This window comes from Malaya genurostris, chromosome 1 (genome assembly GCF_030247185.1).
Source record: "Malaya genurostris strain Urasoe2022 chromosome 1, Malgen_1.1, whole genome shotgun sequence".
Classification (NCBI taxonomy): Eukaryota; Metazoa; Arthropoda; class Insecta; order Diptera; family Culicidae; genus Malaya; species Malaya genurostris.
In genome coordinates, this window is record NC_080570.1 from 135576206 (window position 1) to 135603219 (window position 27014).

Consider the following 27014-nt stretch of genomic DNA (forward strand, 5'->3'; position numbering starts at 1 on the left):
TACTATTGAAAAAATGGTTAGAATTGACCTATGTTTTCATCCACCAATCCGAGCTGACCAAAATGACGTCATTTTCTTGTTCGGCATAGGAGGCTTTGCGTCATGCATAAAAACACCGCATCATTCTGCGTAGTTCGAAGAGGAATCTATAAACATATGCTGCAAATCATTTCTTGATTTCAGTTCATGCTTGACTGTGAATGAAACAAGTAGCTCGTCCAGTTAGGTGATGACTAGATTGTATATGCGTTCGCTCGTTGGATTGTCGCATTTGCTAACTCTTCACTGTACGAGGCTTGGGTGTTAATTTAAAAAAAATGCAAAAATAACCACGTAACCTTTTTCTGTAATAATTTAAAACGCTTATAACTCAGTCATTTATTGATGAATTTATATAATTTAGCTGCCAATCGATTCGAAAACATTTAACTTAAACCTTTGCGGTAACGTGATTTAAGTATTTCATTTGCATACCATTGAAAAATTGGATTGAGTTGACCTATGTTTTCACGAGCCAATGACAGTAGTAGTGAATGATGTCAAACTCTCGTCTGATTTGCGCAGTATGAACTATAGCACAAGAGAAAATCTATAAATATATGCCCGAATATATTTCTGCTTTAGTTTACCCATGGCTTATCTTGATTCTCCGGTAACTAGCAGGCCAACTTAGAACTATCGGCGATAGATTTTTCGAACCTAATTTGAAGCGCTTGTATCTCGGTGATTTGTTGATGGATTTTTCTCATTTAACTTGATTTGAACAAGTTTAAAAATGTTTTAATTTGTCAACGGTCAACAGTGTGCATACAGAAATCTCCATTTACATACGAACAACACGGTAGCGCGCAAATAGATTCAGTATAAAGTTGTGTTATGATGATAATCATAGGTACTGGTTTTTCATTGAATGTTCCTAAACACAATGAACTATCTCTCAGCATAATTCATTAAGCCCTATTATTGAATTAAACAATAATCGTTTTTTCCCCTTTATGGGCTACTCTGGCCGAGAGGGTGGTTACATCGATCCGCACTTTCCATACCGGACGAACTAGGCTATGGTGCCCAAATGAACACAAGTAAAGAAGGAGGAAATCCTCCAGCATGTAACCCAAGCGACAGATTCCTTTACGGCTATCAATTTGCAACGAAAGATACGAATATCTTCCATTGCAAGTTCACCAGAGAGTTTGTCACTTGGGCAGGAAGTGTGTGCTTCACCCTGTAACCAGTCAATCATAGAGTCTTGCGTCTCTGTCGTATTGGTATTTTGTCATCCTATCAACTGCTTCTGTGTCTTAAATGTCCTCGTCGATGAAACTTTGCAAAATTTCGCATTGCATCCGCTTCGGTCTTGGCCCTGAATTCCTATATAGTCTTTTATGCCTGAAGCGATACTTACGATCAGTGTTGGTGATTGCCGAAAATTTCACAGAAGCTGCTATATTGCTATCTATATTGTATACAACATTTTCAATCCTATAGAAGATGCTACAAGAACTCGAGTCTCTCAATGCATGAACCGCGAGAGAATTTTTCTACATTCCTTCGCTCCACTTCATACTCTGAGTATTTCACGGCCCTTAAAAAAAATACAGTCTGATAATGATCGTTGCTGTGTGGAATTTCCCAAGAGAGAATCGCAAGTTGACAATTATCGCAGAAAATCGAGTCGATGATTCAACTTGATGATTCTCATATTAGGTTGCAATATTTCAAAACCCTTGTGTGGAGCATTCACATACATTTTCATAGACACAACTTATACAAAGATTATATGCATATAGTTAGAATAAGCGGCAATAGTGAAATGATTCTATCGCAATTATCAACTGCCTGTATAGAATAAGATCGCGAAACGAGAATAAGCGACCGTTTGTTGCTTCAGAGAAGATCCCCACAGCGGCGTGCTAACCTTTGATTCTCAGAAATGTCATCGAGAGAAATTCGCTCTCGCACTGGTGTCGATTCTATGTTAAATGAGCCATGCCGGGTTTTTGTTGTTGCGATGATTTCCAACTCTTTTAGATGGCACTGATTCAATCGTGGAAGAGTTGCGAGCGAGCGTTCTATGATACGATAAAAGCCATCCTTGCTTACGATTATTACTTTCAAGTTCCTAAATCAATGTAGATATGTTTGGTCTACTAACACTATCCAATCTAATCTATTCTGATTATTTCTATCTTTTTCGATGTTACGTTATGTTTACTTTTGCCCCATTGCATTGCTTTTTACTATACCGGAGACACCTGTTAATATCACAAGCTAATAGATTATCAAGAATAAAGGAATAATAATAAGATTAATAATAATAATAATAATAATAATAATATTAATAATAATAAAAGTGATAGTAAAAAGTCACAATATGTAAACAATGAAAGGAATGCTTAAAATACGGTGAACTTTAATTCTTCATTTAACGATATATGCACTAAGGCAAACTGCACTAGCTTTTATTTGTTCTGTCACAGTTTTTATTATTGACTTTCTCTCTTTCAAACATTTTGACTGCTTTTGATCAATTTAGGTCTATACTAAGTTTTGGGCCTTCTAGTGTTGAGCACGCATCCAGGAAACAAGAACTACATGTATTTCGTGAAGAAATACTTGGTGTGATTGTATGAAATGGTCCACGTGAACCGTTCTCTTCCAGAAACACACATCTCACACTCTTAGTTAGAAAGTGACATCTGTGTCCAAGTTGGAGAAATCTAAGTACATTCAAATCTTTCCCGATTTGAGTGTGTATTTACACCTGATCAATCATTGCAATTTGTAAACATTACCGATACCGAACCGGATGTCTCATATAACACGCAATTTCAGTGCGATCCAACCTGCTTTCATCGAATAAATAAAGATTCCAAAAATGATTGAATCTGGATGGGGTTGGGGACGCAGTTCATTCGTATTGTATCCGCTCCGAAATGGTTGGACTACTAACACTAACTTTTCTAATCTGTTCGAATTGTTTCTATCTTTATCGAAGTATTTTATTTTGCATCCGCATAGTGGGATATGAATGATGATTGATGAGTGAGTCAGAGAAAGTACCAAGCATTCTACAATGCAATCCAAGAGAGGGCTACATTCAGCATGCAATCAAACTACTAGGTGTGCAGACTTTGGACGATGTTATCCACGCTGTTTGCGGTTCCAGAGGTGACAAAGAGGACATGATTCCGTTGTTCCCCTTTCTGAACCAAAGGAAAGGGAAACAGATTTTATAAAATTGTTAAGTGTGTTCATGTTTGTGTCCTATGAATTTAGTTGCAGTTTTCCTCATCGAAGTGTATTTGTTTTTTTTATATATATAATGTATATTATACATACATCCATACATACATACATACAGGGCTTTTTGAGGACACACGCGAGGACATGCAGTGCCCCAAAAGAAAATTTCGGAAATATCACCGTGACTCATCTAGGGATTTTTAAGCTTATCATACTTATCGATTTGTAAATGACTTCGATCATCAACTAACCGGACCAACACATCGGAATAATGTTGATATCAATCTTGATGATATCCTCCCTGTTTTTTCGTCATCAACTATATGGAAGTTAGGATTTTTAATACCCAAATTTGGAAGCTGCTTTGAAATTTATTACGTATGTTGTCAACAAAAGCTATTATTTTGTAACAATAAAAACTGATGACTAATGGAGGTGAGATAAAGGGGGTACCGTTACTCTACTTTTATCTCTACTTGTATTGGTCGATCGATGGTCCCGAGCTGAAACGGTGGCATTATTACCGTTTTTGTATGCACTTCCTCTTACATTTCACTCACACATCATCTCACCCATCAGGTCACAAACGACACATCGTCACAAAATAAACAGGATGAACATCGTTAGACAGCTATCAGTGGTTTGCTCACATGTTCAGTCTATATCATTTTATTCTATTTCACAATATTGAATTCGCCAGTTCAGGACGAATATGATATATTAATATTCACCTCAACTGCATCTAGATAATCCGAATTGGTGACCAATTCCAGGCATAAGAATGCTTGAAACCACCTAATGACAGGTTGTCTATTTCAAGCCCTATACACTTCGCAATCGATACAGAGAGTATTACAATTTTCATTTTTTACATTTATAAGCGAACGATCGATCTCGATATGGTCCGACTGTGTGCAACTTTTTTACCTTGTAAGAAGTGTAGATTGACTCAAAAAAAATTTCAAGTTCAATTATTTTATATGAATTATCTACACATGGAAAAGAAAACTGTTTTCATAATAGGCGTCTGATCTGTAATAGCCGAAATGCATTGGTAAATTTATAATGAGATGTTAGTTTTTTTTGAACCAGGAAGTTTTTCTGACTTAGTTTAGTTTTTAGAACCAGGAAGTTTTTCTGACTCGAAAGGCGAATGACCACGATGTTGAAACCTTTATAATCTAAATAAAATACTAACACTTTTTTCTCTTCAATCTTTAGGCAACCTGTTACCGAGTGAGAAATATGGCGTTAGTTCAATAAGTCCTACAATAAGTCCTAAGCTGAAGTACTATGATAATGATAAAGTAAGACGATAGTTAGCTTATTTGAATTTACATTTCATTATTTTCGAATGAATCGATTCTCAAGGAATTACTGTAGCCCTGGTTTAGAGATCCTGAATATTTTGTCGAACAATAAAACTATAAGCTTTTTAGCTACTTTCATCCTAAGCATTCCAAGACAAAAGTGGAATTTGTGTTGACTTGATCTCCTATCTCATATCTGGGTATCAGAGTAAATGCCTAGACAGTTCCACTATTTCAACTAACAGATCGGCTGAAAAGTTCGTATCGTTTCTATGAGAGGGCGCCACTAGAATTGAATCCATACCATTTTCAGTTAGTACCAACCTTCAAAAGATACGTGTATAAATTTGACAGCTGTCTGATTATTAGTTTGTGAGATATTGCATTTTGAGTGAAGCTACTTTTGTTATTGTGAAAAAAATGGAAAAAAAGGAATTTCGTGTGTTGATGAAACACTACTTTTTAATGAAAAAAAAAGTGCCGCCGATACCAAAAAATGGCTTGATGAGTGTTATCCAGACTCTGCACCGGGCGAAGCAACAATTCGTATGTGGTTTGCAAAACTTCGTACTGGTCATATGAGCACCGAAGACGATGAACGCAATGGACGTCCAAAAGAGGCTGTTACCGATGAAAACGTGAAAAAAATCCACAAAATGATTTTCAACGACCGTAAAGTGAAGTTGATCGAGATAGCTGACACCCTAAAGATATCAAAGGAACGTGTTGGACATATTATTCACGAATATTTGGATATGAGAAAGCTTTGTGCAAAATGGGTGCCGCGTGAGCTCACAATCGATCAAAAACAACAACGAATTGATGATTCTGAGCAGTGTTTGGAGCTGTTATATCGAAATAAAACCGATTTTTTTCGTCGATATATAACAATGGACGAAGCATGGCTCCATCACTTCACTCCGGATTCCAATCGACAGTCAGCTGAGTGGACTGCACGCGATGAACCGAACCCAAAGCGTGGAAAGACTCAACAATCGGCCGGTAAGGTTATGGCGTCTGTATTTTGGGATTCGCATAGTATAATTTTCATCGACTACCTTGAAAAGGGAAAAACCATCAACGGTGACTATTATATAACGTTATTAGAGCGTTTGAAGGACGAAATTTCAAAAAAAACGGCCTCATTTGAAGAAGAAAAAAGTTTTGTTTCATCAAGACAATGCACCATGTCACAAGTCGATGAAAACCATGCTGAAATTGAACGAATTGGGCTTCGAATTGCTCCCTCATCCACCGTATTCTCCAGATTTGGCCCCCAGTGACTTTTTCCTGTTCTCAGACCTCAAGAGAATGCTCGCTGGTAAAAAAATTTAGAAGCAATGAAAAGGTAATCGCTGAAACTGAGGCCTATTTTGAGGCAAAGGACAAATCGTACTACAAAAATGGTATCGAAAAGTTGGAAGATCGCTATAATCGCTGTATCGCCTCTGATGGCAATTATGTTGAATAATAAAAACGAATTTTGGCAAAAAAAATGTGTGTTTCTATTAAACGATACGAACTTTTCAGCCGAACTGTTAAAAATATTTAAGATAACTAAGACGTTCAGACTGCTGTTCAATCTCTACTCAAGGAGAATTCAATCTCGACTCAAACTATGAAATTCTCATTTCTTTAGGACAGATTCTCAGTTGGTCATACAAATACAAAACAAAGCATTAAAACAGCTTATTTAAAAAAAAAAGACGTGTGTTCAATCAATAAAATTACGCTCATCATTCCAGTGAAACAATTTTATTGCTGAATACACATATTATATTAAGTTAGTAAAAAAGCGTGTGAAATAAGAGAAACTACAAACACTTTTAAAGAAAGCTCCGCTAACGAATCACCACTTGAGAATAATCGATGGGAAACGCGTATGAATTCAGCTCCTCTCAACTTTTAGTGTTAAAGATCGATAAAAAACAAAAACAAAACAAGAATAAAAAATCTAGATTAGAAGCTCGAAGGAATAGATAAGAGAAAATTCTCTCAAAAAAATAAGAATAAAAACACTGTCGAAGTTTCGTGAAAAATAGTTCTGAAATCCTTGTGCCGAGCTCTACTGGTTTTGGCCCAGAAGAACTGGAAATTACCATCTGCGGTGAGTAGTTGAACTCAAGGACGAACAAGTTGTACTTCTATGTTGAATTTGCGAAAAGTGCTTTGTTCTCAAATGAAATAGAAAGAATTTGAATGTCTGTTTAGATCAGTTTATCTGTTTGTTCCAATGCAGTACTTTGATTGGAGAGCCTGAATTGCAATTTGCTTTGTTATAATGTAAAGTGGTCATAAACTCAGACTAGAAAATTACTATTTGATGAAATAGTGAAAATGATAACTCACTTAATGTTTACCCCAGAAACAAAACTCCATCCCGCAATATAATCCAATTTTTCAATTTTTATTCTTTCCTTGTGGTACTAAACCATAAAGAAGTACCCCAAAATCATGTCTAAGTTAAGATGCTATTAAAATAATGTTAGGTTGATAAAATAAAACGAGATAAATTGAAACGGTTAGTTTCAGAATTTTCAAAAAACTTTTGTTTTGCAACTGACTAAACTCAGAACATGAACTAGACAGTTTATCTTGATTGAATTACGGTATCCGAAAGGATTGGTTGGATGCAACAAAACCAATGAACATTTCATTGGAATTGCAAAATCAGTCAAATCGAAAATATGGTTTTCGAACACATTTGGCAGTCGGCTGAGTTAGTCTGCTGACAAGATTTTCTCTGCTTTGTCTAGCTTTCACCAAACCGAACCACATCAAGGCTCACGTGCGGACGATAGTCGGTGTCATTGATAGACGCGAAAACACAACACCATGATGAGTTTTCACTGGAAACCGTTTCATTTGGGATTTCTCAAGATAACTTCCTGTAGTCTGGATCCGTGTTTGTGATACTAAGGAATGATGAACTATAGATTCTAGGGCGTTTTTTAAATCCGGTCTGATTTTCTAAATAGTTTGATAAAGTAACTGTCAAAAAAATTGTCTGAATTCATTCAGGGATTAAATGAATCCCTTCAATTGTGGATTAACAAGTTATAAGAAGCTATCAGAAAACGTCGATGCATATAAAAATGAGCAAAACAAACGACACTCACGTTTTTCCCCACGCAACAAAAAAAACCTTTTTCATCCTCTCTGTTTTGAATCGACTGCCTATCAACACTTTCGACAAAAAGAAAGAGAACTACACTACATACTAGTGCAGTGAGGGGAAAATCGAGAGACTTCGAGAGCGACAACAAAAATAGTTTGCTTCACGCACACTCACACAAAACAAAACGACGGAGTTCATTCCAGATTCCAGAGAAAGAAAAAAAAGCAAGAGAAAGAGAGCAGTAGCGGGAGTCGATAAAAATCAGTCAGAAACAACAAACGAACGCAAAACGTTTCATCCAATGCCTTTGCTGACTTGGTGCTGTTTCCATCGAATAAAATTCTATAATCATTGATCGAAAACCGAAATGCATATTTCGGGAAATCTCCGATATCACGTAACGTAACATAAAGAATGTGTGTGTGTAACTATTATTTCTTTTGTTCCGTTAGACGTTCCTTCAGTTCTTCGGATTGAAAAGAATAACGAAAAACAGCAGCAAAAAAGCATCCACGATCTGCAAGGTGCAAGCATTTCTAGCGAGTGCGTTGCGCACCTGAAGGATATAAATCGATTGACAATTTCCTTCAGTTCGATCGTTGCAAAACCATGCGATAAGCTGGTTGGTTTGCACCAAAAATGTAAACAAATCGAAACAAGAATGCTCTCTCCTGCGTAACTAGTAGATGAACGCGTAAACAACTAGCAAGTCAACTCTTGAACGTTGTTTCAAAATGTGTATGAAAGCTTTTTTTCAATAGTAAGCATTAAACTTAGTAAGAACATTGTTTTCACGAATGCTTCGCTTCATAACTCTCTTCTAGGATTAGCTGAAAGGAAGTAACGACGTCAGCGTTCTACATTCCAATGGGGAACTTAAACCTCGGTTTCACGCAAAACATTGGCCAATGATACTACCTAGACATTTATTTATTTACAATCAACAGACACAGTTTGGTCCTGATGATAATTCCTAAAAATATTATTAAAAAATTTGTACGTATTCTCTGTAAATCAATAACGAACCCGTTTGCGCCATAGTTGGTACGTCGTATAGGAAGTCGACATGTTCTGGAATCTTTATGGCAATTGATGGATTCTTTGCCAGAACAAAATCCGTATGTTTTGATTCGAAGAAATAGTCAACTCATTTTTTTTAATTTCATCTAAGTTAGCGAAGTACTGCTCAGTGAGTGCGGGTCCCATCGACGTAAAATAAATGTAATAGGAAAGGGCAAGATCTGGTGAGTGAGCCGCATGTGATAGCAGTGATTTTCTACCTTTAGGATTCTCAACAACACAGATCCAATTTTCATCGCCAGTTACAATTGAAAGCAGAATCGGCTCTCCTACGTACATTTTCTGTAGTATCTCACAAAAGATTTGACGGTTTTCTTGCTGCCTTTCGTTCAATTTGGTACATAATTTAAGATCAATCTATTTTTTATTCAATAATATAATATAATTTTAAGGCACACTGCTCAAGGCCATCATCCAAGTATCATGCGTGCGGGTTTTAGAAAATTTTTGATGGAAATGTACCAAACCAAAAATATACATATTTTGAAAAACTTTCATCTATCTGCAGGGTAAAATGGCTGAAAAATTCGGAGGATTTTCCGAGTGGTATCAAAATTCGCTCTGAAAAATGTGTTTTAGTGATCTTTCACAAATATTTGGAAAAACAATGCGATGATAAGATCATTTTTGTCGTGAATACGACTTACTTTACTATGGGATGCCTTACAAAATTTATCCTCTGAGAGAGTGATAAGTTTTTGATCGTGAATATCTCTTGTTGTATCTAACGAATCAACATAATTTTTGCTACATGCCATCGGAAATATGATCACAATTTTATGATAAAATTATCAGTTGTGTGACATAATCTCAAATAATTCAAAATTAAACTTTTCTGAAATGTTTGGTATAAACGAGTATCAAAGAGGATAATTCATAAGGCGCGTTTGCCTTTCTCGTATTTTGAAAACTCATAGCTCAGTGATCTATGAAAGGATTTATATAATCTAACTACCAATAGAATTGAAATTTTTTTACTAAGCGTGTAAAGAAAAAGCATTGAAGTATTTCAATAGTACACTATTGAAAATCCTGTCTCATTTGACCCATGTCAACACCAGCCAATTCACGACATCCTGACATGTCTGACATTACCCACCCGCCTTTTTCGAATAAACCTTTTACTGACTGCAGGATTACATTCAGACATATTTTTGGAAAAGATTTATAAATTTAATTTATAAACAGAATTTAAAGTTTTCTAAGTTTTGCACATAATAAGTTCAATTTTGCAATGAACTGAATAAAATCCGCTTCAGTTTGAATGTGTGTAATAATTGTGAAAGAAAGATCTCAAAAACACTTATTTTTCAGAGCTATTTTTGATAACATTCGGAAAATTCTCCGAATTTTTTTAGCCATTTTTGTCCAGCAGATAGACTAAAGTTATTCGCAGGTCTGCATGTTTTTGAATTTGGAAAATATTTCAAAAATTCCATCGAAAATGTCCTAAAACCACCCGCACACATGGTACCTGGAGTTGAAAGAGTATTTTTTTGTGATCTTTCACAATTATTTGAAAAAATAATTCGATGGTATGAAAAAAAACAGACCTTTGAAAAGCTTTTATCTATCTGCAGGGTAAAAACGGCTGAAAAATTAGGAGGATTTTCCGAGCCTTATCAAAAATAGCTCTGAAAAATGAATGTTTTTGTGATTTTTTCACAATTATCTGGAAAAATATTACGATGATATTTTTTTTTTTTTTCAAATGAACCTTACGCTGGCTACAAGGATCACATTCGGTCACATTTTTAGAAAACCTTTTCACGCTTTTCATGGAAAATCAACGAATTTCGTATAACTGATATTGTAGAAATTTTTAAAATTCGTTGATTCTCTATAAAAAGTGTGAAAAGGTTTTCCAAAAATGTGTCCGAATGTACTTTTTGTAACCATTTTAAGATTAATTTGAATAAAAAATTATATCATCGTATCGTGATTTTTTCACAATTATCTGAAAAAATATCCAGATAATTGTGAAAAATCAAAAAAAAATTTCAGAGCTATTTTTGATAAGACTCGGAAAATCCTCCGAATTTTTCACCCAATTTTTTGCCCTGCAGATAGATAAAAGCTTTCCAAAGGTCTGTATGTTTTTGGTAAATTTTTCAAAATTTCCATCGAAAATTTCCTAAAACCACCCACGCGCATGCCACTTGAACGATGGCCTTAAACTCTAAGATGTCAAATGTATTTTCTAATCTTAATTACCAACTAACTTGAAACTAGAATAGTACCATTAGGTAATGTCGTATCGGTGTCGCGGTTTCACTAAAATCCAGCTTTCAGCTGGCGATTGGCAGTGGCCGATGAATTGATTGGTAAATATCTATGTTGGCCGAATCCTTCGGTCCGTGTGGGTTCGCGGGAAACACATCCAGTCAGGATCAATTTATTGCTTGTTGAGAGTCATAAAAATAAACTTCCTTGTCGTAGCGAAAGATGCTACCAAAAACAGAAAGATTCCTATTAAGTCCACAACTGCAGATTTGTTGCTGAACAAAAAGTTTTTTTATTTGCTAATTTTGTCAACAACCATAAATCTGTTACACCATAAACCTAAAACTGCTTCGTAAAGCGTCGAAAAATCTTTTAAATAACGTTATGTTGATCTTTTTCCAATAACAGAAATTTTAAAATTGTGAATATGTGCCTGAGTAAAAAAACCTTTGTACACTGAAGTCTTTTTTTTATGCGACCACATAAAAAACACATAAAACAACCGCATAACTCTGAAAATTCGCATAAAAAACCGCATAACTCTAAAACTTCGCATAAAAAACCACATAACTCTGAAAATAGGCTGTGTTAAAGACGATAGTCTTACCAATCACGATCTGCTCGCTACTCTACGGAAAATTCTTTTTCCCGGCTTAGCTAACAAACCTGTTCGATCGAAATTTCAATTCGAAATTAATTTGAATCAGAATTTATAAACTACAGCGCTTGAATTTTCGGAGAACAAGCCATATTCAGAAAGGTACCAAATTAATTTATCTTTTTTTCCTAGTGATTGCAGTGGAGATGGAAACAACAGTTCCTTTTAAAGAACTGCATAAAAATTGACAGTTCTGTCCCTTCAAATTCCCTGTACGACTAGATAGCCGAAATCTGTTTCGTCCGAGACGTCAGTTTGGACATTACACTTCGGTGTAATAGCAAAAAGTGTTTTGCAAATAACATTAACTTTACGTCTGCCTAGCGGTTTATGTTGAGCCGCCAGGAATAGATGACTATCGCTCCTTAAGGGGCAATTTACAATCTTACAAAAAAAAAAACGACCATTGTTGCAAAACGCAAAAGCAGTTTTCTTCGCAGTCTTTGAGCGAAAATCCAAAACAAAAATATTAGTTTGTTTAAAACATTTTTCTAAACAAACTGATGATTTTTTTTTTTGAAGATTCATCAAACAGTTGCGAAGGAAACTGCTTCAGCGTTTTTCAGCAATGGCTGTTTTTCTTAGATTGTAAGTAGAACCTTAATAAAGAACTCCTGTTTGTTCGTCCCTCTTGGTAGAATTAGTTTTTTTGAAACGGTCGGGAACGGATTGTCCATCTCTAGATCGCAGTATCACCCTTTTCGCTTGCAGATAAGTTATGAAGAACGAATCTTACGTAACAAGTGAAATATTTGTATTGCTCTCTGAAGTAACTTTTGTGTAACTAAGAGAAGGCATCTTGTAGAATGAAGGATTCTATGCCAAGTTACTATGTTTTAGAGCAGATGAGAATAACTGAATCTATTTATTTTGCGATTTTTAGTCCTTCTGTCAATTTGATCTAATTTCAACGCTACTTGACAAAGAAATGTAAGATGTTATAGAATTAACAGGTCGTTATTTGACGAACTACACTGATAAAAATACACACGACAGACTCATGTGAAGTAAACTTTCAATTTGATGTCCTTTTTCATAGAAACATATTCCAAGCTATTCCAACATGTAATTCATGTGTAAATTCATTCAAATGCTAGTTTCATTGCTTCTACACTCAGCTGTAAAACAAAGAGACATCCATGAGAAACTCATATAGAATCTGTCCATAAACCAAAGAGTTAAACTGCAATTCCACTTTGGTTACAAGACTGGACTTGAACATCGCGAAATGCTTAGTGCATACACTCTTGTGATTAGTGGTTGAAGTCGATATTTTTTATCACAATCAGCAATCGAGATTTCAAGTTTTCGTTCGTTCGATCACGTTTATTAGGATGTCTTAAAAGTTGTTCCTTTTTTATGGAACGCAGCATTTTGCTTTGGAAGATCTCGCAACCGATTTTCAGCTCCGAGGACCATTGCATGACTAGTGCTATGATCCTACAAATTCCTTCGGGTCCAGATAAAAACAGCGCCTCCCGAGACACATCATAAACCTACAAGAACTGTAAATTAGTAAAATTTTGCAGTACTTTTAAGAGACATAAAATATGAACTGAGCTACTTAGTTCAGCAACTAAACAACTTATTGGCGCTGATTACTAAACCAGTATTATATTCCAGGATTTTAATGGTTAAAAGTGTATAAATGATTGCAACCTTTTTTAAAATTTTACAGATCTTACACCCCGAGCAGCCACAAGTGCACTGTGGTCTTTTTTTATGCGGTTTCTTTTTGCGTAGCTTTTTCTACTCGACTTTCCGAAGTTACGCGTTTTTTTATGCGGAATTTCGAAATTACGCGATTTGCTTGTTTGGTCTTAGAAATGCATGAAACGTCGAGATATGGTATTCACCCCGATTCTGTAATCCGACGGATTTGTGATACGAACGATTCTATTCTTTCGTTCGAGTTCGAATTTTGCATTCTTTATTCCGTTCGACTTGTATGATTCGTTCGGAAAACTTGAAATTTCGAACACTAACTGTCAAAGCTATCAACACTACTTACACGTTCTTTTTCTTTTTATATTTATTTCTTGGTAAAAGAAAACGATCACACTTGTATAAACAAATTAGAACGTCATTTAGGGGTTAGCCAAATTTTGTGCTAGGGCACATAACCGTTTTCATTATTTTTACGTTTCGTCTTTGACTCATCAGTGCAGAGCAGTTCAAATTGAACTGCTTAGTGCTAAACTCGGCAGTTCAATTTGAACCGCTAAGCAGACGTAAAGTTTCTGCTATTTACAGAACACTTTTTGTTTTGCAACGAAGTGCAATGTCTTTTCTGACGTGCCGAACGAAAACGTGTTTTCGACTATTTCTGGCCGATGCAGGTATGGTCATTTAGGGGCCGATGCAGGTATGGTCCCCTAAATGACCATACCTGCATCGGCCAGAAATAGTCGAAAACACGTTTTCGTTCGGCACGTCAGAAAAGACATTGCACTTCGTTGCAAAACAAAAAGTGTTCTGTAAATAGCAGAAACTTTACGTCTGCTTAGCGGTTCAAATTGAACTGCCGAGTTTAGCACTAAGCAGTTCAATTTGAACTGCTCTGCACTGATGAGTCAAAGACGAAACGTAAAAATAATGAAATTAGAACGATTCTAAACCGAACAGAAGTAATACGAACGCAAGTCGATCGAGTAATGTTCGAGAATTTAACAACTCGAACGAATGATATTCGAGTTCATACCCAACTCGAACGGAATGCAGAATGGAAATTGCACATTCGATCGGAATATTTCAAATCGATCGACGTACAGAATATGGGTGATTATCCCGAAATTTTTTTTAAGTGAAATCTGACACTTAAATTTTTTTCGATTTTTTTCAAAAACAGCATGTTTTAGATTACACCAGATTTCTACGACATTCGGTATAAAAAAAAAAAGTTTTTTTCCATTTTTTGAAATCTCCAGTACCAAAGTCTGGAAATATTAAAAAATTTTAAGTCCCCAAGTCGATTTTTTCAAAACAAATTGTTTTTTAGATTACACCAGATCTGGACATTTGGCATAAAAAATAATTGTTCCATTTTGCGGTTTATTTTCTAGGCGGATTTCGGAAGTTACGCGGACCTGAATTCCCAAGTCGATTTTCACAAGAAAATTTTTTATTTGAGATTACACCAGATCTGGACATTTCATGCATTTCTAAGATATTTGACATAAGAAATATTTTTTTTCTTCAGTTTTGAGGTTTATTTTACGTGGATTCCCGAAGTTACGCGGTTTTTTTGTTTTGTCCTAAAAAAAATCGAATAAGAAACGTCGAGATCTGGTGTTATCCCGAAATTGTTTTTTAAGTCAACTCTTTGACACTTAGAAAATTTTCGATTTAAATAAAATGTTCAGATTACAATTTCCACAAAAAAAATTCAAAGTTTTATGCATTTCTAAGACATTCGGTATCAAAAAAAAATTCGATTTTGGAAATTTAAAAATTTGTCGAAGTCTCAAAGTCGATTTTTTTCAAAAAAAAATATTTTTCGAGATTACACCAGATCTGGACATTCTGCATTGAAAAACATTTCTTCCATTCTGGGGTTTATTTTCTAGGCGAATTTCCGAAGTAACGCGGACTCGAAAGTCCCAAAGTGGATTAAAAAAAAAATTTTTTTTTCGGGACAACACCAGTTCTGAACATTTCATGCATTTCTAAGATATTTGGCATAAAAAATGTTTTCTTTAGTTTTGAGTTTTTTAACACGGATTTTCGAAACTGGCGCGTATTTTTGTTTTTTTTTTCAAGTCAATTCTTTGACACTAAGAAAATTTTCAAATGTTCAAATTACACCAGATCTCGACGTTTCATGCATTTCTAAGACATTCAGAATAAAAAAATTTTTTTTTATTTCGGATATATGAAAATTTTTCGAAATCCCAAAGTTGATTCGAAAAAAATTTTTTTTTTGAGATTACACCAGATCTGGGGACATTTAGCATCAAAAAAATTTCGGCGCAATCAAGAAAAGTGTTTCGCAAATAGCGTTAACTTTACGTCTGCTTAACGGTTCAAATTGAACTGCTCTACACTGACGAGTCTAAGACGAAACGTAAAGAAATGTTGAAATCGGTAATGTCACAAAATGGATTTGAACCAAAACCCCTAAATTATTAAAAAAATTTCTTCCATTTTGCGGGTTTTTTTAGGCGGATTTCCGAAGTTACGCAGACTCGAAAATCCCAGAATCGATAAATTTTTTTTTTTTGAGATTACACCAGATCTTGACATTTGGCTTCAAAAAAGAAAGATTATAAAAGATCTGAACGTTTCTTGCATTTTTAATATATTTGGCATTAAAAAAAGTTTTTATTTAGCTTTGAGTTTTTTTACGCGGATTTCCGAAGCTACGCAATTTTTTATGCGAATTTCCGAAGTTACGTGATTTTTTTATATGGTTTTCTCACGCGGATTTCCGAAGTTAATTTTTTTTTATATTACACCAGATCTGGACATTTGGCATCAAAAAATAATTGTTCTATTTTGCGGTTTATTTTCTAGGCGGATTTCCAAAGTAACGCGGACTCGAAACTTCCCAAGTCGATTTTCACAAGAATTTTTTTTTTAGATTACACCAGATCTGAACATTTTATGAATTTCTAAGATATTTGGCATCAAAAATATTTTTTATTTTGAGGTTTATTTTACGCGGATTTTCGAAGTTACGCGTTTTTTTTTGTTTTGTCTTAGAAATGCATGAAACGTTGAGATCTGGTGCTATCCCAAAATTTGACACTAAAAATTTTTGATTTAAAAAAAAATGTTTAGATTACACCATTTCTAAGACATTCAGCAATAAAAAAAATCGATTTTGGGCGGATTTTTTAACTTTTTTTCTCAGATTACACCAGATCTGGACGTTTCATGCATTTTTAATATATTTGGCATAAAAACAAATGTTTTTTTTAGTTTCGAGTTTTTTTACGCGAATTTCCAAAGTTACGCAGTTTTTTTATGCAAATTTTCGAAATTACGCGTTTTTTTTGTTTTGTCTTAGAAATGCATGAGATCTGGTGTTATCCCGAATTTTTTTAGGTCAACTCTTTAACACTCAGAAAATTTTCGATTAAAAAAAATGTTCAGATTACAATTTTTCAAGAAAAAAAATTTTTTGAGATTACACCAGACATTTGGCATCCAAATTTTTTTCCATTTTGCGGTTTTTCTCCACGCGGATTTCCGAAGTTATGCAATCTCAAATTCACAAATCAAATTTAAGTAGATTTTCAAACATTTTTTTTTAAATTACACCAGATCTGGACATGCATTTCTAATATATTTTTACGCAAATTTCCGAAGTTAACGTTTTATTTTGCACGGTTTTTTATGTGGTACGTATCCCAGCGCAAAAAGAGACCTCAGTGTACAGGAATTTTAAGCGACACTAGAAACTGGTAATCAATTTATTTCACATTCCTCCAAAAATTGTCGAATGGAAGTTTTGACTTAATTCCTAAACCACCGAAAATCACACAAACTGTCTATTTTGTCTCGTTAAACAAATTTATTCTACCTATCAACCGAATTTGTAAAGAGAATGAAGACGTTCTCGCAAAAATTTCCACCGACAAATACTATTCATCATCGAATCACAAAAAAAATGATCCTGTTCTAGGATCAGCAGTGCAAGGCTTACCGGATGCATCCCGAATCTTGGCTCGCTTCAGCGGTGGTTCATCCATATGATCACCCATTGTTTACGATTCCACTTGTCTGCGGACACTGCTTCTGCGCCGCTCTGGTTTTCCCTTTGGGAAGATCCTCAAGAAGAACTCCGGAAGGGTTATTCGGTTCAGTTTTCCCCGTGTCGGAACTTTTACACTACTTTGCTGTCTCTGCTTTCATGGCGCTGGGCCATCGGAACGAGAAAATTACGCTTCATTTTGTAGGCACACGACGACGACGACGGAGCGAAAATAACACAAACGCTCAGCGGTTGTGCGAGACAGCACACATAGCCGAACTCGCGATTTATAAACAAAACAACGAAACGTCACAATTTGCGTGTAAATATCAAACTTTGGGCGAATCACACACTTTTTTTGTTTGTTACTATTGAGCTATTGCTGCGGTCACCTGCGGTGCGGGCAATTGTTTATACTGCTGCCGCCTGGCCGCTGTCAGGCGCCGCACTTGTTTGACGATTTTGCTGAGCCAAACCTTCGTACTGGATAAACGTAAACACACATGTTCCTGTCCCTTCAACGGATGAGCAGGCCTGAGTTCGATTATTTTTTCTTAGTGGCTTTTCGACGAGGATACACACCGAATGGCCACATGTTGCCAGTTTGCACAGCAAAACAGTTCAATTCTTAGTTCCGTTCCAGCATTCATCGAACTACATTTATTCACCAGTTAATCCTCTCGTTTAATTTTTTCTTCAACCTAAAAACAGTAACAATCTCTCACTTTGCGTTCAAGCGAAAAAAAATGGTTGAACCTTGCTGTGTCCCGAATCCGATTTCTTACTACACAAAATACTCCGCGCGCTGCTCTGTTGGGCAGCAGACTTTTTTTCCGTCGAACGCGCCGCAACTCTCTCGTCTTCTCGATTTTTGTGCTGCTTGCCACCGTCTACCGACGATTTTTCCTCTACACCTGGGCCCGTCGACGATCGACCGTCCCAAAGAGGCTCGATGTTCGAACAACGTCGTCGGTATATGCAGCACTGAGAAATGAAGCAAAATTTCGATCGCTTTTTTCGGCAAATTTCACTACCGGACCGACACCCGGAACAGGTCTCAAACGAACGGAAATGTTGTTGCGCGTCGATTTAAGCCGGTCCGGACCGGGACAGAACGGTTTCGGGACGCCGAAAATACCTCCGACGGTCAAGCGAAAAACCTTTCCACCAACCAAATCGCGAACGAAGTCAAAATGGCGGCTGTTTGATGAGGCGAACAACACACACTTCTCCTATGATGATGGTGGGCCCTGCTGCTGCTGCTGTACACGGTATACGCTTTTGCCTTGCTTGCTTGCTGTGCTCTGCTCTGAATTTTGTCGCTGATACTCCACAGGCAGCACGAGCGCTACTTCTACGCTTTTTAGCTGGCTACGGATTCGCTCTCACTATACTGACTGATTCTTGTATTCGCTGCCTGCTTGCTACTGCTGCTGCGTTTTGCTTTGGTCGTTCACGCTCTCCGTCAATGTTATCTCTCTTGCTCGATCAAAACTCTCTCTCGACGCGACGGGCGCAGTAGACATCTCGACGAAAACGACGCATTTCATCGACGACGATGTCAACTCGGAAAGAAAATGTCTGCCAACCAAGGAAAAGTTGGTTCACGTGACCTCCACCACAGAACTACAGCGAGTTCGTACTGACGTACGGGTGGCGGCGCCACTGTAGAAATGTTCGATGAACTATACTGCACGACGAATGAGACTGTGCCACGATCGAATTTTCTGGACGAATCGACGAACGTAATAACTATACACTTTTTCAAACACATAAATCAAAACATTGCTGTCAAATTAATGCTTTTTGTTCCACCTAACGTTATACTCAAATATATGAAAACACATTTTACGTTTTGTCGCAAAATAATCCCACTTTAAAAAACAATGTCCACACTTCAAATTAGATGCACACCCTCTACGATCGACGTATCGCGATGGTGCTATTTCATCGAGTTTTGTGTAATTTGAGTTGTACACAGAATCTAGACAGAGAAAAGTAAAAATTTTGTCGATCATCGATTAGTTATCGGTCGTCCGCTGTTGATGTGAAATGCACGAGAAACACTATGAGCAAATAAATGTATTCTGCTGGTCAAAATAGTTGCTCTTTTGAAATGACAGTTCGTTTTATGCTGTGAACCAATTCGATGTAAACATGTCAATGTTTGTTTATGAAAATGACTCGCGGCTCTCTAAAACATTCAATGTTGTTGATGAAAATGATTCGCGGCTCTTCTGTGGTTCATGGGCCACAGGTTACAAATAGCCGATCTGAATGTTATTTAATCAACATAGGATTGGATTTTTGGTTTTGGCTCGGGCATGACAAAAGGTGGTAGTAAAACTTTTTTTATTCTCAATATTCTAATTACAATCTCAGGGAAACAGCCATTATTGAAAAACGCAACAGCAGTGTCCTACACTACAGCTTGATGAATCTTCAAAGCATTAGTTTGTCTAGAAAATTTACAAAACAAACTGGTATTTCCAGCCTCCTGTCACGACGCCATCTTGATGAGATCAAAATCGGAACTTCAAAATCAGCTGATTGCAACGTAAACAAACAAACAGTAATACATTTGTTTTACGCGTTTACCTTGTTTAGTGCACGAAAATTAGTGAATTTTTGGTCGGCTCTCTCACAATAACTTGTCGGTTTACCTAAAATACAGCAGACAATGTTTTGGGTCATCAAGTGGAGATAATTTTCACAATTTGAGAGTCGCGATGAGTATCAAAACATCGCAGTGTTTGGGGCTCGAAACGCGAGGGGCTCAACGTAATCGGTATACTTTCAAATGACTGGTGCTCACATACCGGTGTCAGATGGGTGGGTATTTCTCTTTATTACTCTCACCCAACGACAGCAAAGAAAAACCGACGACACGACCTGCCACTCGACTATTAAAACTGTATCGCAAATTTAACTACCCCTCAGTAACTGGTAATGTCAAAACGAAATCGCTTGAAAAAATGTTGGAACTGGCAACACAAGTTGGTAAATTATTGATTTTGAATAACAGTTACCAGTAGCCTTGGTTACTACATAAGGAATGTAAACAAAAACAAGAGATTCTCACTTAAAACGAAACCACTGAGTGTAGTTGGCCCGCTGGCAGGTATTAAATTTATTATTTCAGAGAGTTTTGAGTCATTTTGGCTTATTTTTTTTTAATTTGTATCTTTTTTTCAATGAACTGGAACAATTTCGTCGCTGCCACAGAGAGAAAGGCTTTTATCATTTCATATTCAGAAAGTTGTATTGTCGGGTGGTAGTGAATGATTTGCCGATGGGTACATTTATAGCGCGCAACTGTGTTTGGAACTCAAAATAATGCGAATTAGGAACATAAAAAAATTGTTTTATGCAACTATCGTAAATAATGTTTTTAATTGAATAAAGTTTACTCGTAGAAAAAGGACATACAAACGAATAACATGATATTGAAAGAATCGGTTGTCTTTTTCTGACAAAATCAAAATGAAAATAATTATTTAAAAGCAAAAGTTATTAAAGCATGAAATAAAAATACATATATTTTGAAAATAATTCAAGAATATCTTAATTTTTTTATTACCACTAGCGTTTTTGAGAAGTCGAAAGTGTTTCTCACTGCAATTTATTGTTAATTTCGTTTGGTATTCCGTGGACATGTCTTACGATCGTTTTTCAGAAATGAAGTGAACAATCAACTAAATTATGTATATCTGGCTTAAATTAACATATTACTGTTCGTAGGAAACGAATAGAAAGATACCGGATCTCCTTCACGACTGAAACACCCAGCAACGCAACAATGTCTTCCCATTATCGAAAATGTTTTCCTGACCTATCAAAACTAATCATTGCATGCTGCCACTGTGATTCTCTATGACTAACAAAATTCATATTTAAAAATGAAAGAAATGATCTGTAAAAACATGGTAACTATCACATAGCAACTATTTAACAAACTAGAAGATTACGCTACAAAAAGAATCATGAATATTCGGACTTCTGTGTATAATATCACAAGATCATTGTATAACTTAGAAAATATAAATATATTTTCTACATAGATACGGTAATTACGATATACGATCAAAACCTACGTAGTAATTATTAATTGTATATAATAACAAAAACAGTGGAAGTAATCATCTTGGAACTGCAGAATAATGACTTGTTAAACTGCTCTATTTGTTTGCCCATGTCCAGAAGCATTTTCGAAGTCGGCGAAAGAATGTTAACTGCAAATAGAAAATTTTTATTTAATAATAAAACTCAAGCACTCACCTGCACTCAGCTTCATCATAATTTGCATCGATGATGATTAAAATTATTTAGTTGCTCTCCGGAATTCACAAAATAACCGGAAAAGACACAAAAATAAAATCGGTGGAATTATTCCACAACAATTTTAAACTGTTTGTTTATTTATTCTGGTGCTCCTTGGTAACTAGTTCATAGCAACCTAAACAGTGTTGCTCGAAAAGTTAGTTTTTGTCATTTTCAAGGGGTCGCTATATTTATGGTAACTGGTGGTAAATCGCTCACGAACACTTTTTATTCCGATTTTTCTTCGGAGTGTCTGGTCGTGTCGTCGGAAAAACTCTTTTGCGTTCAGTAATAACAGTCACTTTCCTAAAATTTTAAATTGACCGTTAAATGAACTGCCATACTTGCATATCAGTCCCATATGGAAAATCGGCATGTCGAGAAAAAGACGATTAAAATTTTATTTTCGAATTTTTTGATTTATTTTGCTACCTAATGCTAAATTATGGTATTATTAAATGAAATATCGATAATACACCTTTGCTATTCCAATATTACAACAAAGGAAATTATTGAAATTTACACTGAATGGGACTGATATGCGGGTACTACATATGGGACAGACATGAGTTGATATTTTTTTCACATTTTACTGAACAAACCCTCAACTTTTATTGCAATTTCTGAGAGTATATTGAGGATAGTTTGCATTCCGCAAGCAAACTCAATATTGGCGAAAATCGATATGGGACTGATATGCAAGCACAGACTAACAGACATGACAGTATGAGTAATTTCTTATAAAAATAATTTTTCGTGATGCACTAGTTCCACCTATATTGTACTGCGCGAACTATTTACTATCTGTACACCCCTTGTGTTATGTAAAAGTTTTTTTACAAGTTGGTTTCCCCTCGTTTGTCAACACCGATCAGCTGCTTGCAGGGATGCCTGATTTCATCAAAATATTTGAAAATAAATCGTCACAATAAATTATTGGATTATGTTGATAATATATTTAACTTTTTCGCGACGTTGGAAGGTAATCATTTATTTGACTCATCGTTGTTCATCTAGACTATTTTTTATTGTGTTGGTAGTTTTCAACCGAAATTAAGTGGCGGCAGACCAGAAGCAAGTAAATATTGTAACAAAGCGGGTTCGATTTTGTATTGTGTTGGAGGATGAGAAGTAGGCAAAATTATGTACATAGTTTTGGCAATATGTATTAAATCTGTATCCTGCATGAAATTCGCATGGACGTATACAAATCAATACATTACAGGTAATTCTGTATGAATGGCAACTCTGTTAGTAAATGAAAAAAATAAACACAGTCTAGATGACAGACAGGATGTTTTTGATAGGATAACGTAGCGCCATCATGACACATGTGAGTACTGTCCCAAATAAAGGAATATTCAAAATGACCGTTAAAATGATTGAAGAATCTAATTTGAGTGTCCTGTCTGTTAGTCTGTGATGCAAGTATTGGTAGTAAACCTCGGACACAATTCCTGTGTACATTCATAGTACATAGTATGCAGAGGCAGAGAAAAATATTGTAAAAGTAAGTAAATTTGGGTTTCACGCAACGAATCATTTTATTGAAATAGTGACAACAGAAAATTTGGTTTACTATTGCAAATATTATTGCATGTCTCAATAAATATTTTGATAAAAATAAATAAACATAAATATTCTCGTTCCTGTCAATTTCTTGGCAAAAAATTTCATAGTAAATTTAACTTGCAAAATCAGTTTAAAATCAACTAACTTTAGAAAAGGTAATATTTGTTCTCCTTTGAATTCATACATTTGGCAGTTGAAATAAATGAATAGCATCTCAAAATGATTAGTATTTCAACTCACGGGCGGCAAAATTACTCTGGTTTATACACACTTCAAACTTTATTTTGATCACGGCGAAAAAAGTTGCGAAAACGAACGGCGAAGCGATATTTTGTTGAAATTTAAGATAGCTTTTTTTTAAAAAAAAAATTACTCGGTTTATTATTTCCGATTTCTCGGTAACTGATATACTGATTTTCGGTTATGTAAACTACCGTTTTTACCAGTAATTGGTCGTTTTACCGAAATCAGCAAATTAATGATATCAACTTATCGGAATCTCAGGAAACAGCTTTTAGACCACCGAAACTCGGTGATTAATAAAAGTAGCCATTTTTCTTCAGTGCAAAATAGGGTGAGGTAAATAAGTGCACGTGTTCATATGTAATTATATTTTATAATTTTGATAGACCAAAACTTTGACTAACATCGAACAGAAATAATTGTGGGTGATGAAGGGAAAAATTCAGCATTTGACGAAAAATTTTTTTTTTAACTGAAAGTATCTGCCAGAATGTTGAAAAATTTGCTAGAATGTAATAATTCAAGCAGAGTGTAAAAGTGAAATTCGACGATATTACTCTAGGACAGGATGTATGCAACTTTGTATTAGTCTTTAGAGCCAGTCTTGGACCAGCTCGTGATTGGTTGAAAATGTCATCAGCAACTACTTGACTTTGAAATTACTGTTACTGCAGGTAATAAAAATTACATTGAATAGTTATCACTTTTCCTTCTGAAAATTGTTATATATTATTTTATTTAGCACAAAAATATCTTTATAAAGCAAACGGAGAGATTAGAGTGATGATTATAAAAAGTCGGAGAAAAATGAAACAATGGGCTGTGTGAATAAAATGTAGTAAAGCCTGATGTATCTTCTCAAGATCAAAGTGCACAGAGTAAAATACAGTTTGGTATGAATGAGACAAATTTCGAACTTATAGTAAACGCTACTTTCGAATTTGAGCTAATACTGCATGCATGATAAACAGGAATAACACAATATGCGAAATTTTATTATACAAAATATTGTTACGGAATCCATGATCGTGTAGCGTTTTAAACCTAGATTGGAGTTATCTAGATAAACCGCCAGGAAACTCAGTGAGTTGAATTGAGAAGAGAGAGAATAAAAAAAAAGATGGAGTTATGTTGAATTGTAACCACGCGCGTTTTATTTCGCTCCGCACAAAATTCACAAGTTACTTCAACATTTCTTCGGTATAAGATTGTGTTCTTCCCATGTTACGGTAACCAAACTTCGACACGAACAATTCATACTAAAATTGGTTACAATATTTTCAAATATTCCAGTAGCCAAAATATTGGGGAGGCGTGGCCCTCCAATAAAATTTTTGGTAGGGCAAAAGTGCCCCCCATAGTTTCCATGCCTGCGTATGTATATCAGCATGTATTATTAACAGCAGATAAGAAAGATAAGAACGCATTTTAAGAATTAAATATTAATTTCCTCAAAATACATTTCAGTAAAATAAATTTAATTAAAATCTCCGTTGAATATATTTCGTGAGTGATAAACAAATATTATTTTGGAAAGGCTTAGTTTTACTAAAAATGTTTAATGGAAGGTAATTAAATTTTAACTGGATTGATTCAGCTCCACATTAGCAAAATTCTTGACATAAAGTTCAACTCTTAATATGCTCATTATAGAAATCGTAATTATAAGTGAACAAAGATAAATGCTAATGCAAGAATGAAAAAACACAAATAACTGTTTTAAGGTGAAACGAATCAATCAGTTTGGGGAAGTTTTTAATTTGTGGTTGTAAGCAAAGACATCATATTAACAAGATATCCAGCTCTCACATTTCCCGAACAAATCATTGGCAACATCCTTTTTTGCGAGCATGTCGCCCTCAGGTGAGTCCGCATCGAATCTCATACATATAAGTAGGGGAGAGAAATGTCAAATTCGTGCGCGCCAAAATAGCAGGGCTGAGCACCCATACAATTGACATGATATGTTGAATGTGATGCCGTGCGATGGCGTTGCTGAACTGAAGATTGATTTCGCTCCAAGCTGACAGGGTCTGTTGTAAGTTAGCTGTTCGAATACTTAAGGGGCAGGTAGGGTCTAACACCATTGAAAAATCATTTATTTTCTTTATATTTTCTAAAAGTAAAACATTTGATAAATTTTCTGTGAAATTTTCAAGCCTATTGGAACGAAACTCTGAAAGTTATTGACCTTTATCTACTTATTCTACGAAGAAGCGGTGCACAGGCCCAAGATTTCTACTTCGATTGACTTAAAAACTTGACGAAACGTTCTTTAATTGTTTCATTATAATAAATTGTAAAAGAAAATATATGATTTTTTGGAAAAGTTGTTTCCATCGATTTTATACACAAAAACCTTTAAACGCGTTTTCCTCGAAAGCAGGTTTTGAAAGTTCATTTCCATCGTCATTCAAAAACTACTGCACATTTTTATTTTCAAATTTTACCCACACTTTCTACATATAAAAAATCAGACCCCAACGTTTTCCTTTTCGTTGTTTGTACTTTTGGGAGGTTTAACAGCTACAAAACTGTGGATTTAAAAAAATAGTATAGAAACGTTGGGGTCTAGAAAAACTTCTACTCTAATTATGCTGCGTTCATATTTTCACTTCTCATTAGTCTGCGCTGAGATACAGTGGACACCGCAAATCATGATTTTTATGAAGCGTTCTCAAAAATATCTCTTCGCCGACTTATTTCTCAATGTTTTTCCACGAAAAAATTACAAAATGTTGTTCGAATGATGCTTTTTATCATGCAAAACATTTGAATTTATTTTGTTGAACGATAATTCTGGGAAAAATTTGTTAAATGATGATTGTTTTCATCGTTTAGACCCTACCACCCCCTTAATTAAAAATAAATTAGTGTAACAAAGGCTTTTGAGTTATATGAACAATTCAATCACGAACTGTTGAATGATGATTGCTGTTGCTATACTATATATTATATTGTGCGAGAGAATTTTGGGCCGAAATTTAACCAGTTTCTCATTGTGATTGTAGCGCACTGTGCGTTGATCGATTTCTGATGCCACTGCCCATTAGGTGTGTAGAAGAAAAAAAATGTCGACCAGCAGAAGCTCTGTTCATTTGGGAATAAAATCTTGTTCTATTCTATGCCTATTCGAAGCAAATGTAAATGTTTGACTCATAAAAAGATCATTTTGTTGTAATACGTGTTATCCGAAAAGTATGATGCTACTTTCCGGCTCGTTATGCAAAAATTTTCCTCGAAGAATTGTGAGCGCTTTTCCTGGTTCACGTTAGATGGAAAATCAGCTTTGAATCTCATAAATGCGAAGTAAATTACATAACAAGTGCTTTTTTATTAATTTTCACTGGTAAAGTGCTTTCGAAAGAAATTAGTAAACAGTGATAATTTTATTATTTTTAAAACGCCATGAAATTTTTGCGAATACGGTTTAAGGTTTTGGTATTTCGGAGGAAGAAGGGTTTTTTGAAGAAATGTGAAATAATTAAATTATTTGAGTTTGGAAGTCTATGATTGATCTTAGGAGTGAGTCACGTATGCTTAGGGTAG

The 27014-nt window shown here is 35.3% G+C and overlaps 1 protein-coding gene across 3 annotated transcripts in view; it reads right to left on the minus strand.

Annotated features, from left to right (window-relative positions):
• Positions 1 to 19067, minus strand: part of LOC131425852 (CREB-binding protein) — a 62271-nt gene extending 43204 nt beyond the window's left edge. For 2 of the 3 annotated variants that reach the window (XM_058588082.1, XM_058588081.1), the window contains exon 1: positions 17283 to 19067. In XM_058588082.1, coding sequence (XP_058444065.1) covers positions 17283 to 17340 — 58 coding nt within the window. In that variant the 5' untranslated portion in view covers positions 17341 to 19067. The remainder of the gene's footprint in view (positions 1 to 17282) is intronic. The other variant, XM_058588083.1, reaches the window with a different exon arrangement.
• Positions 19068 to 27014: the final 7947 nt, after the last annotated feature.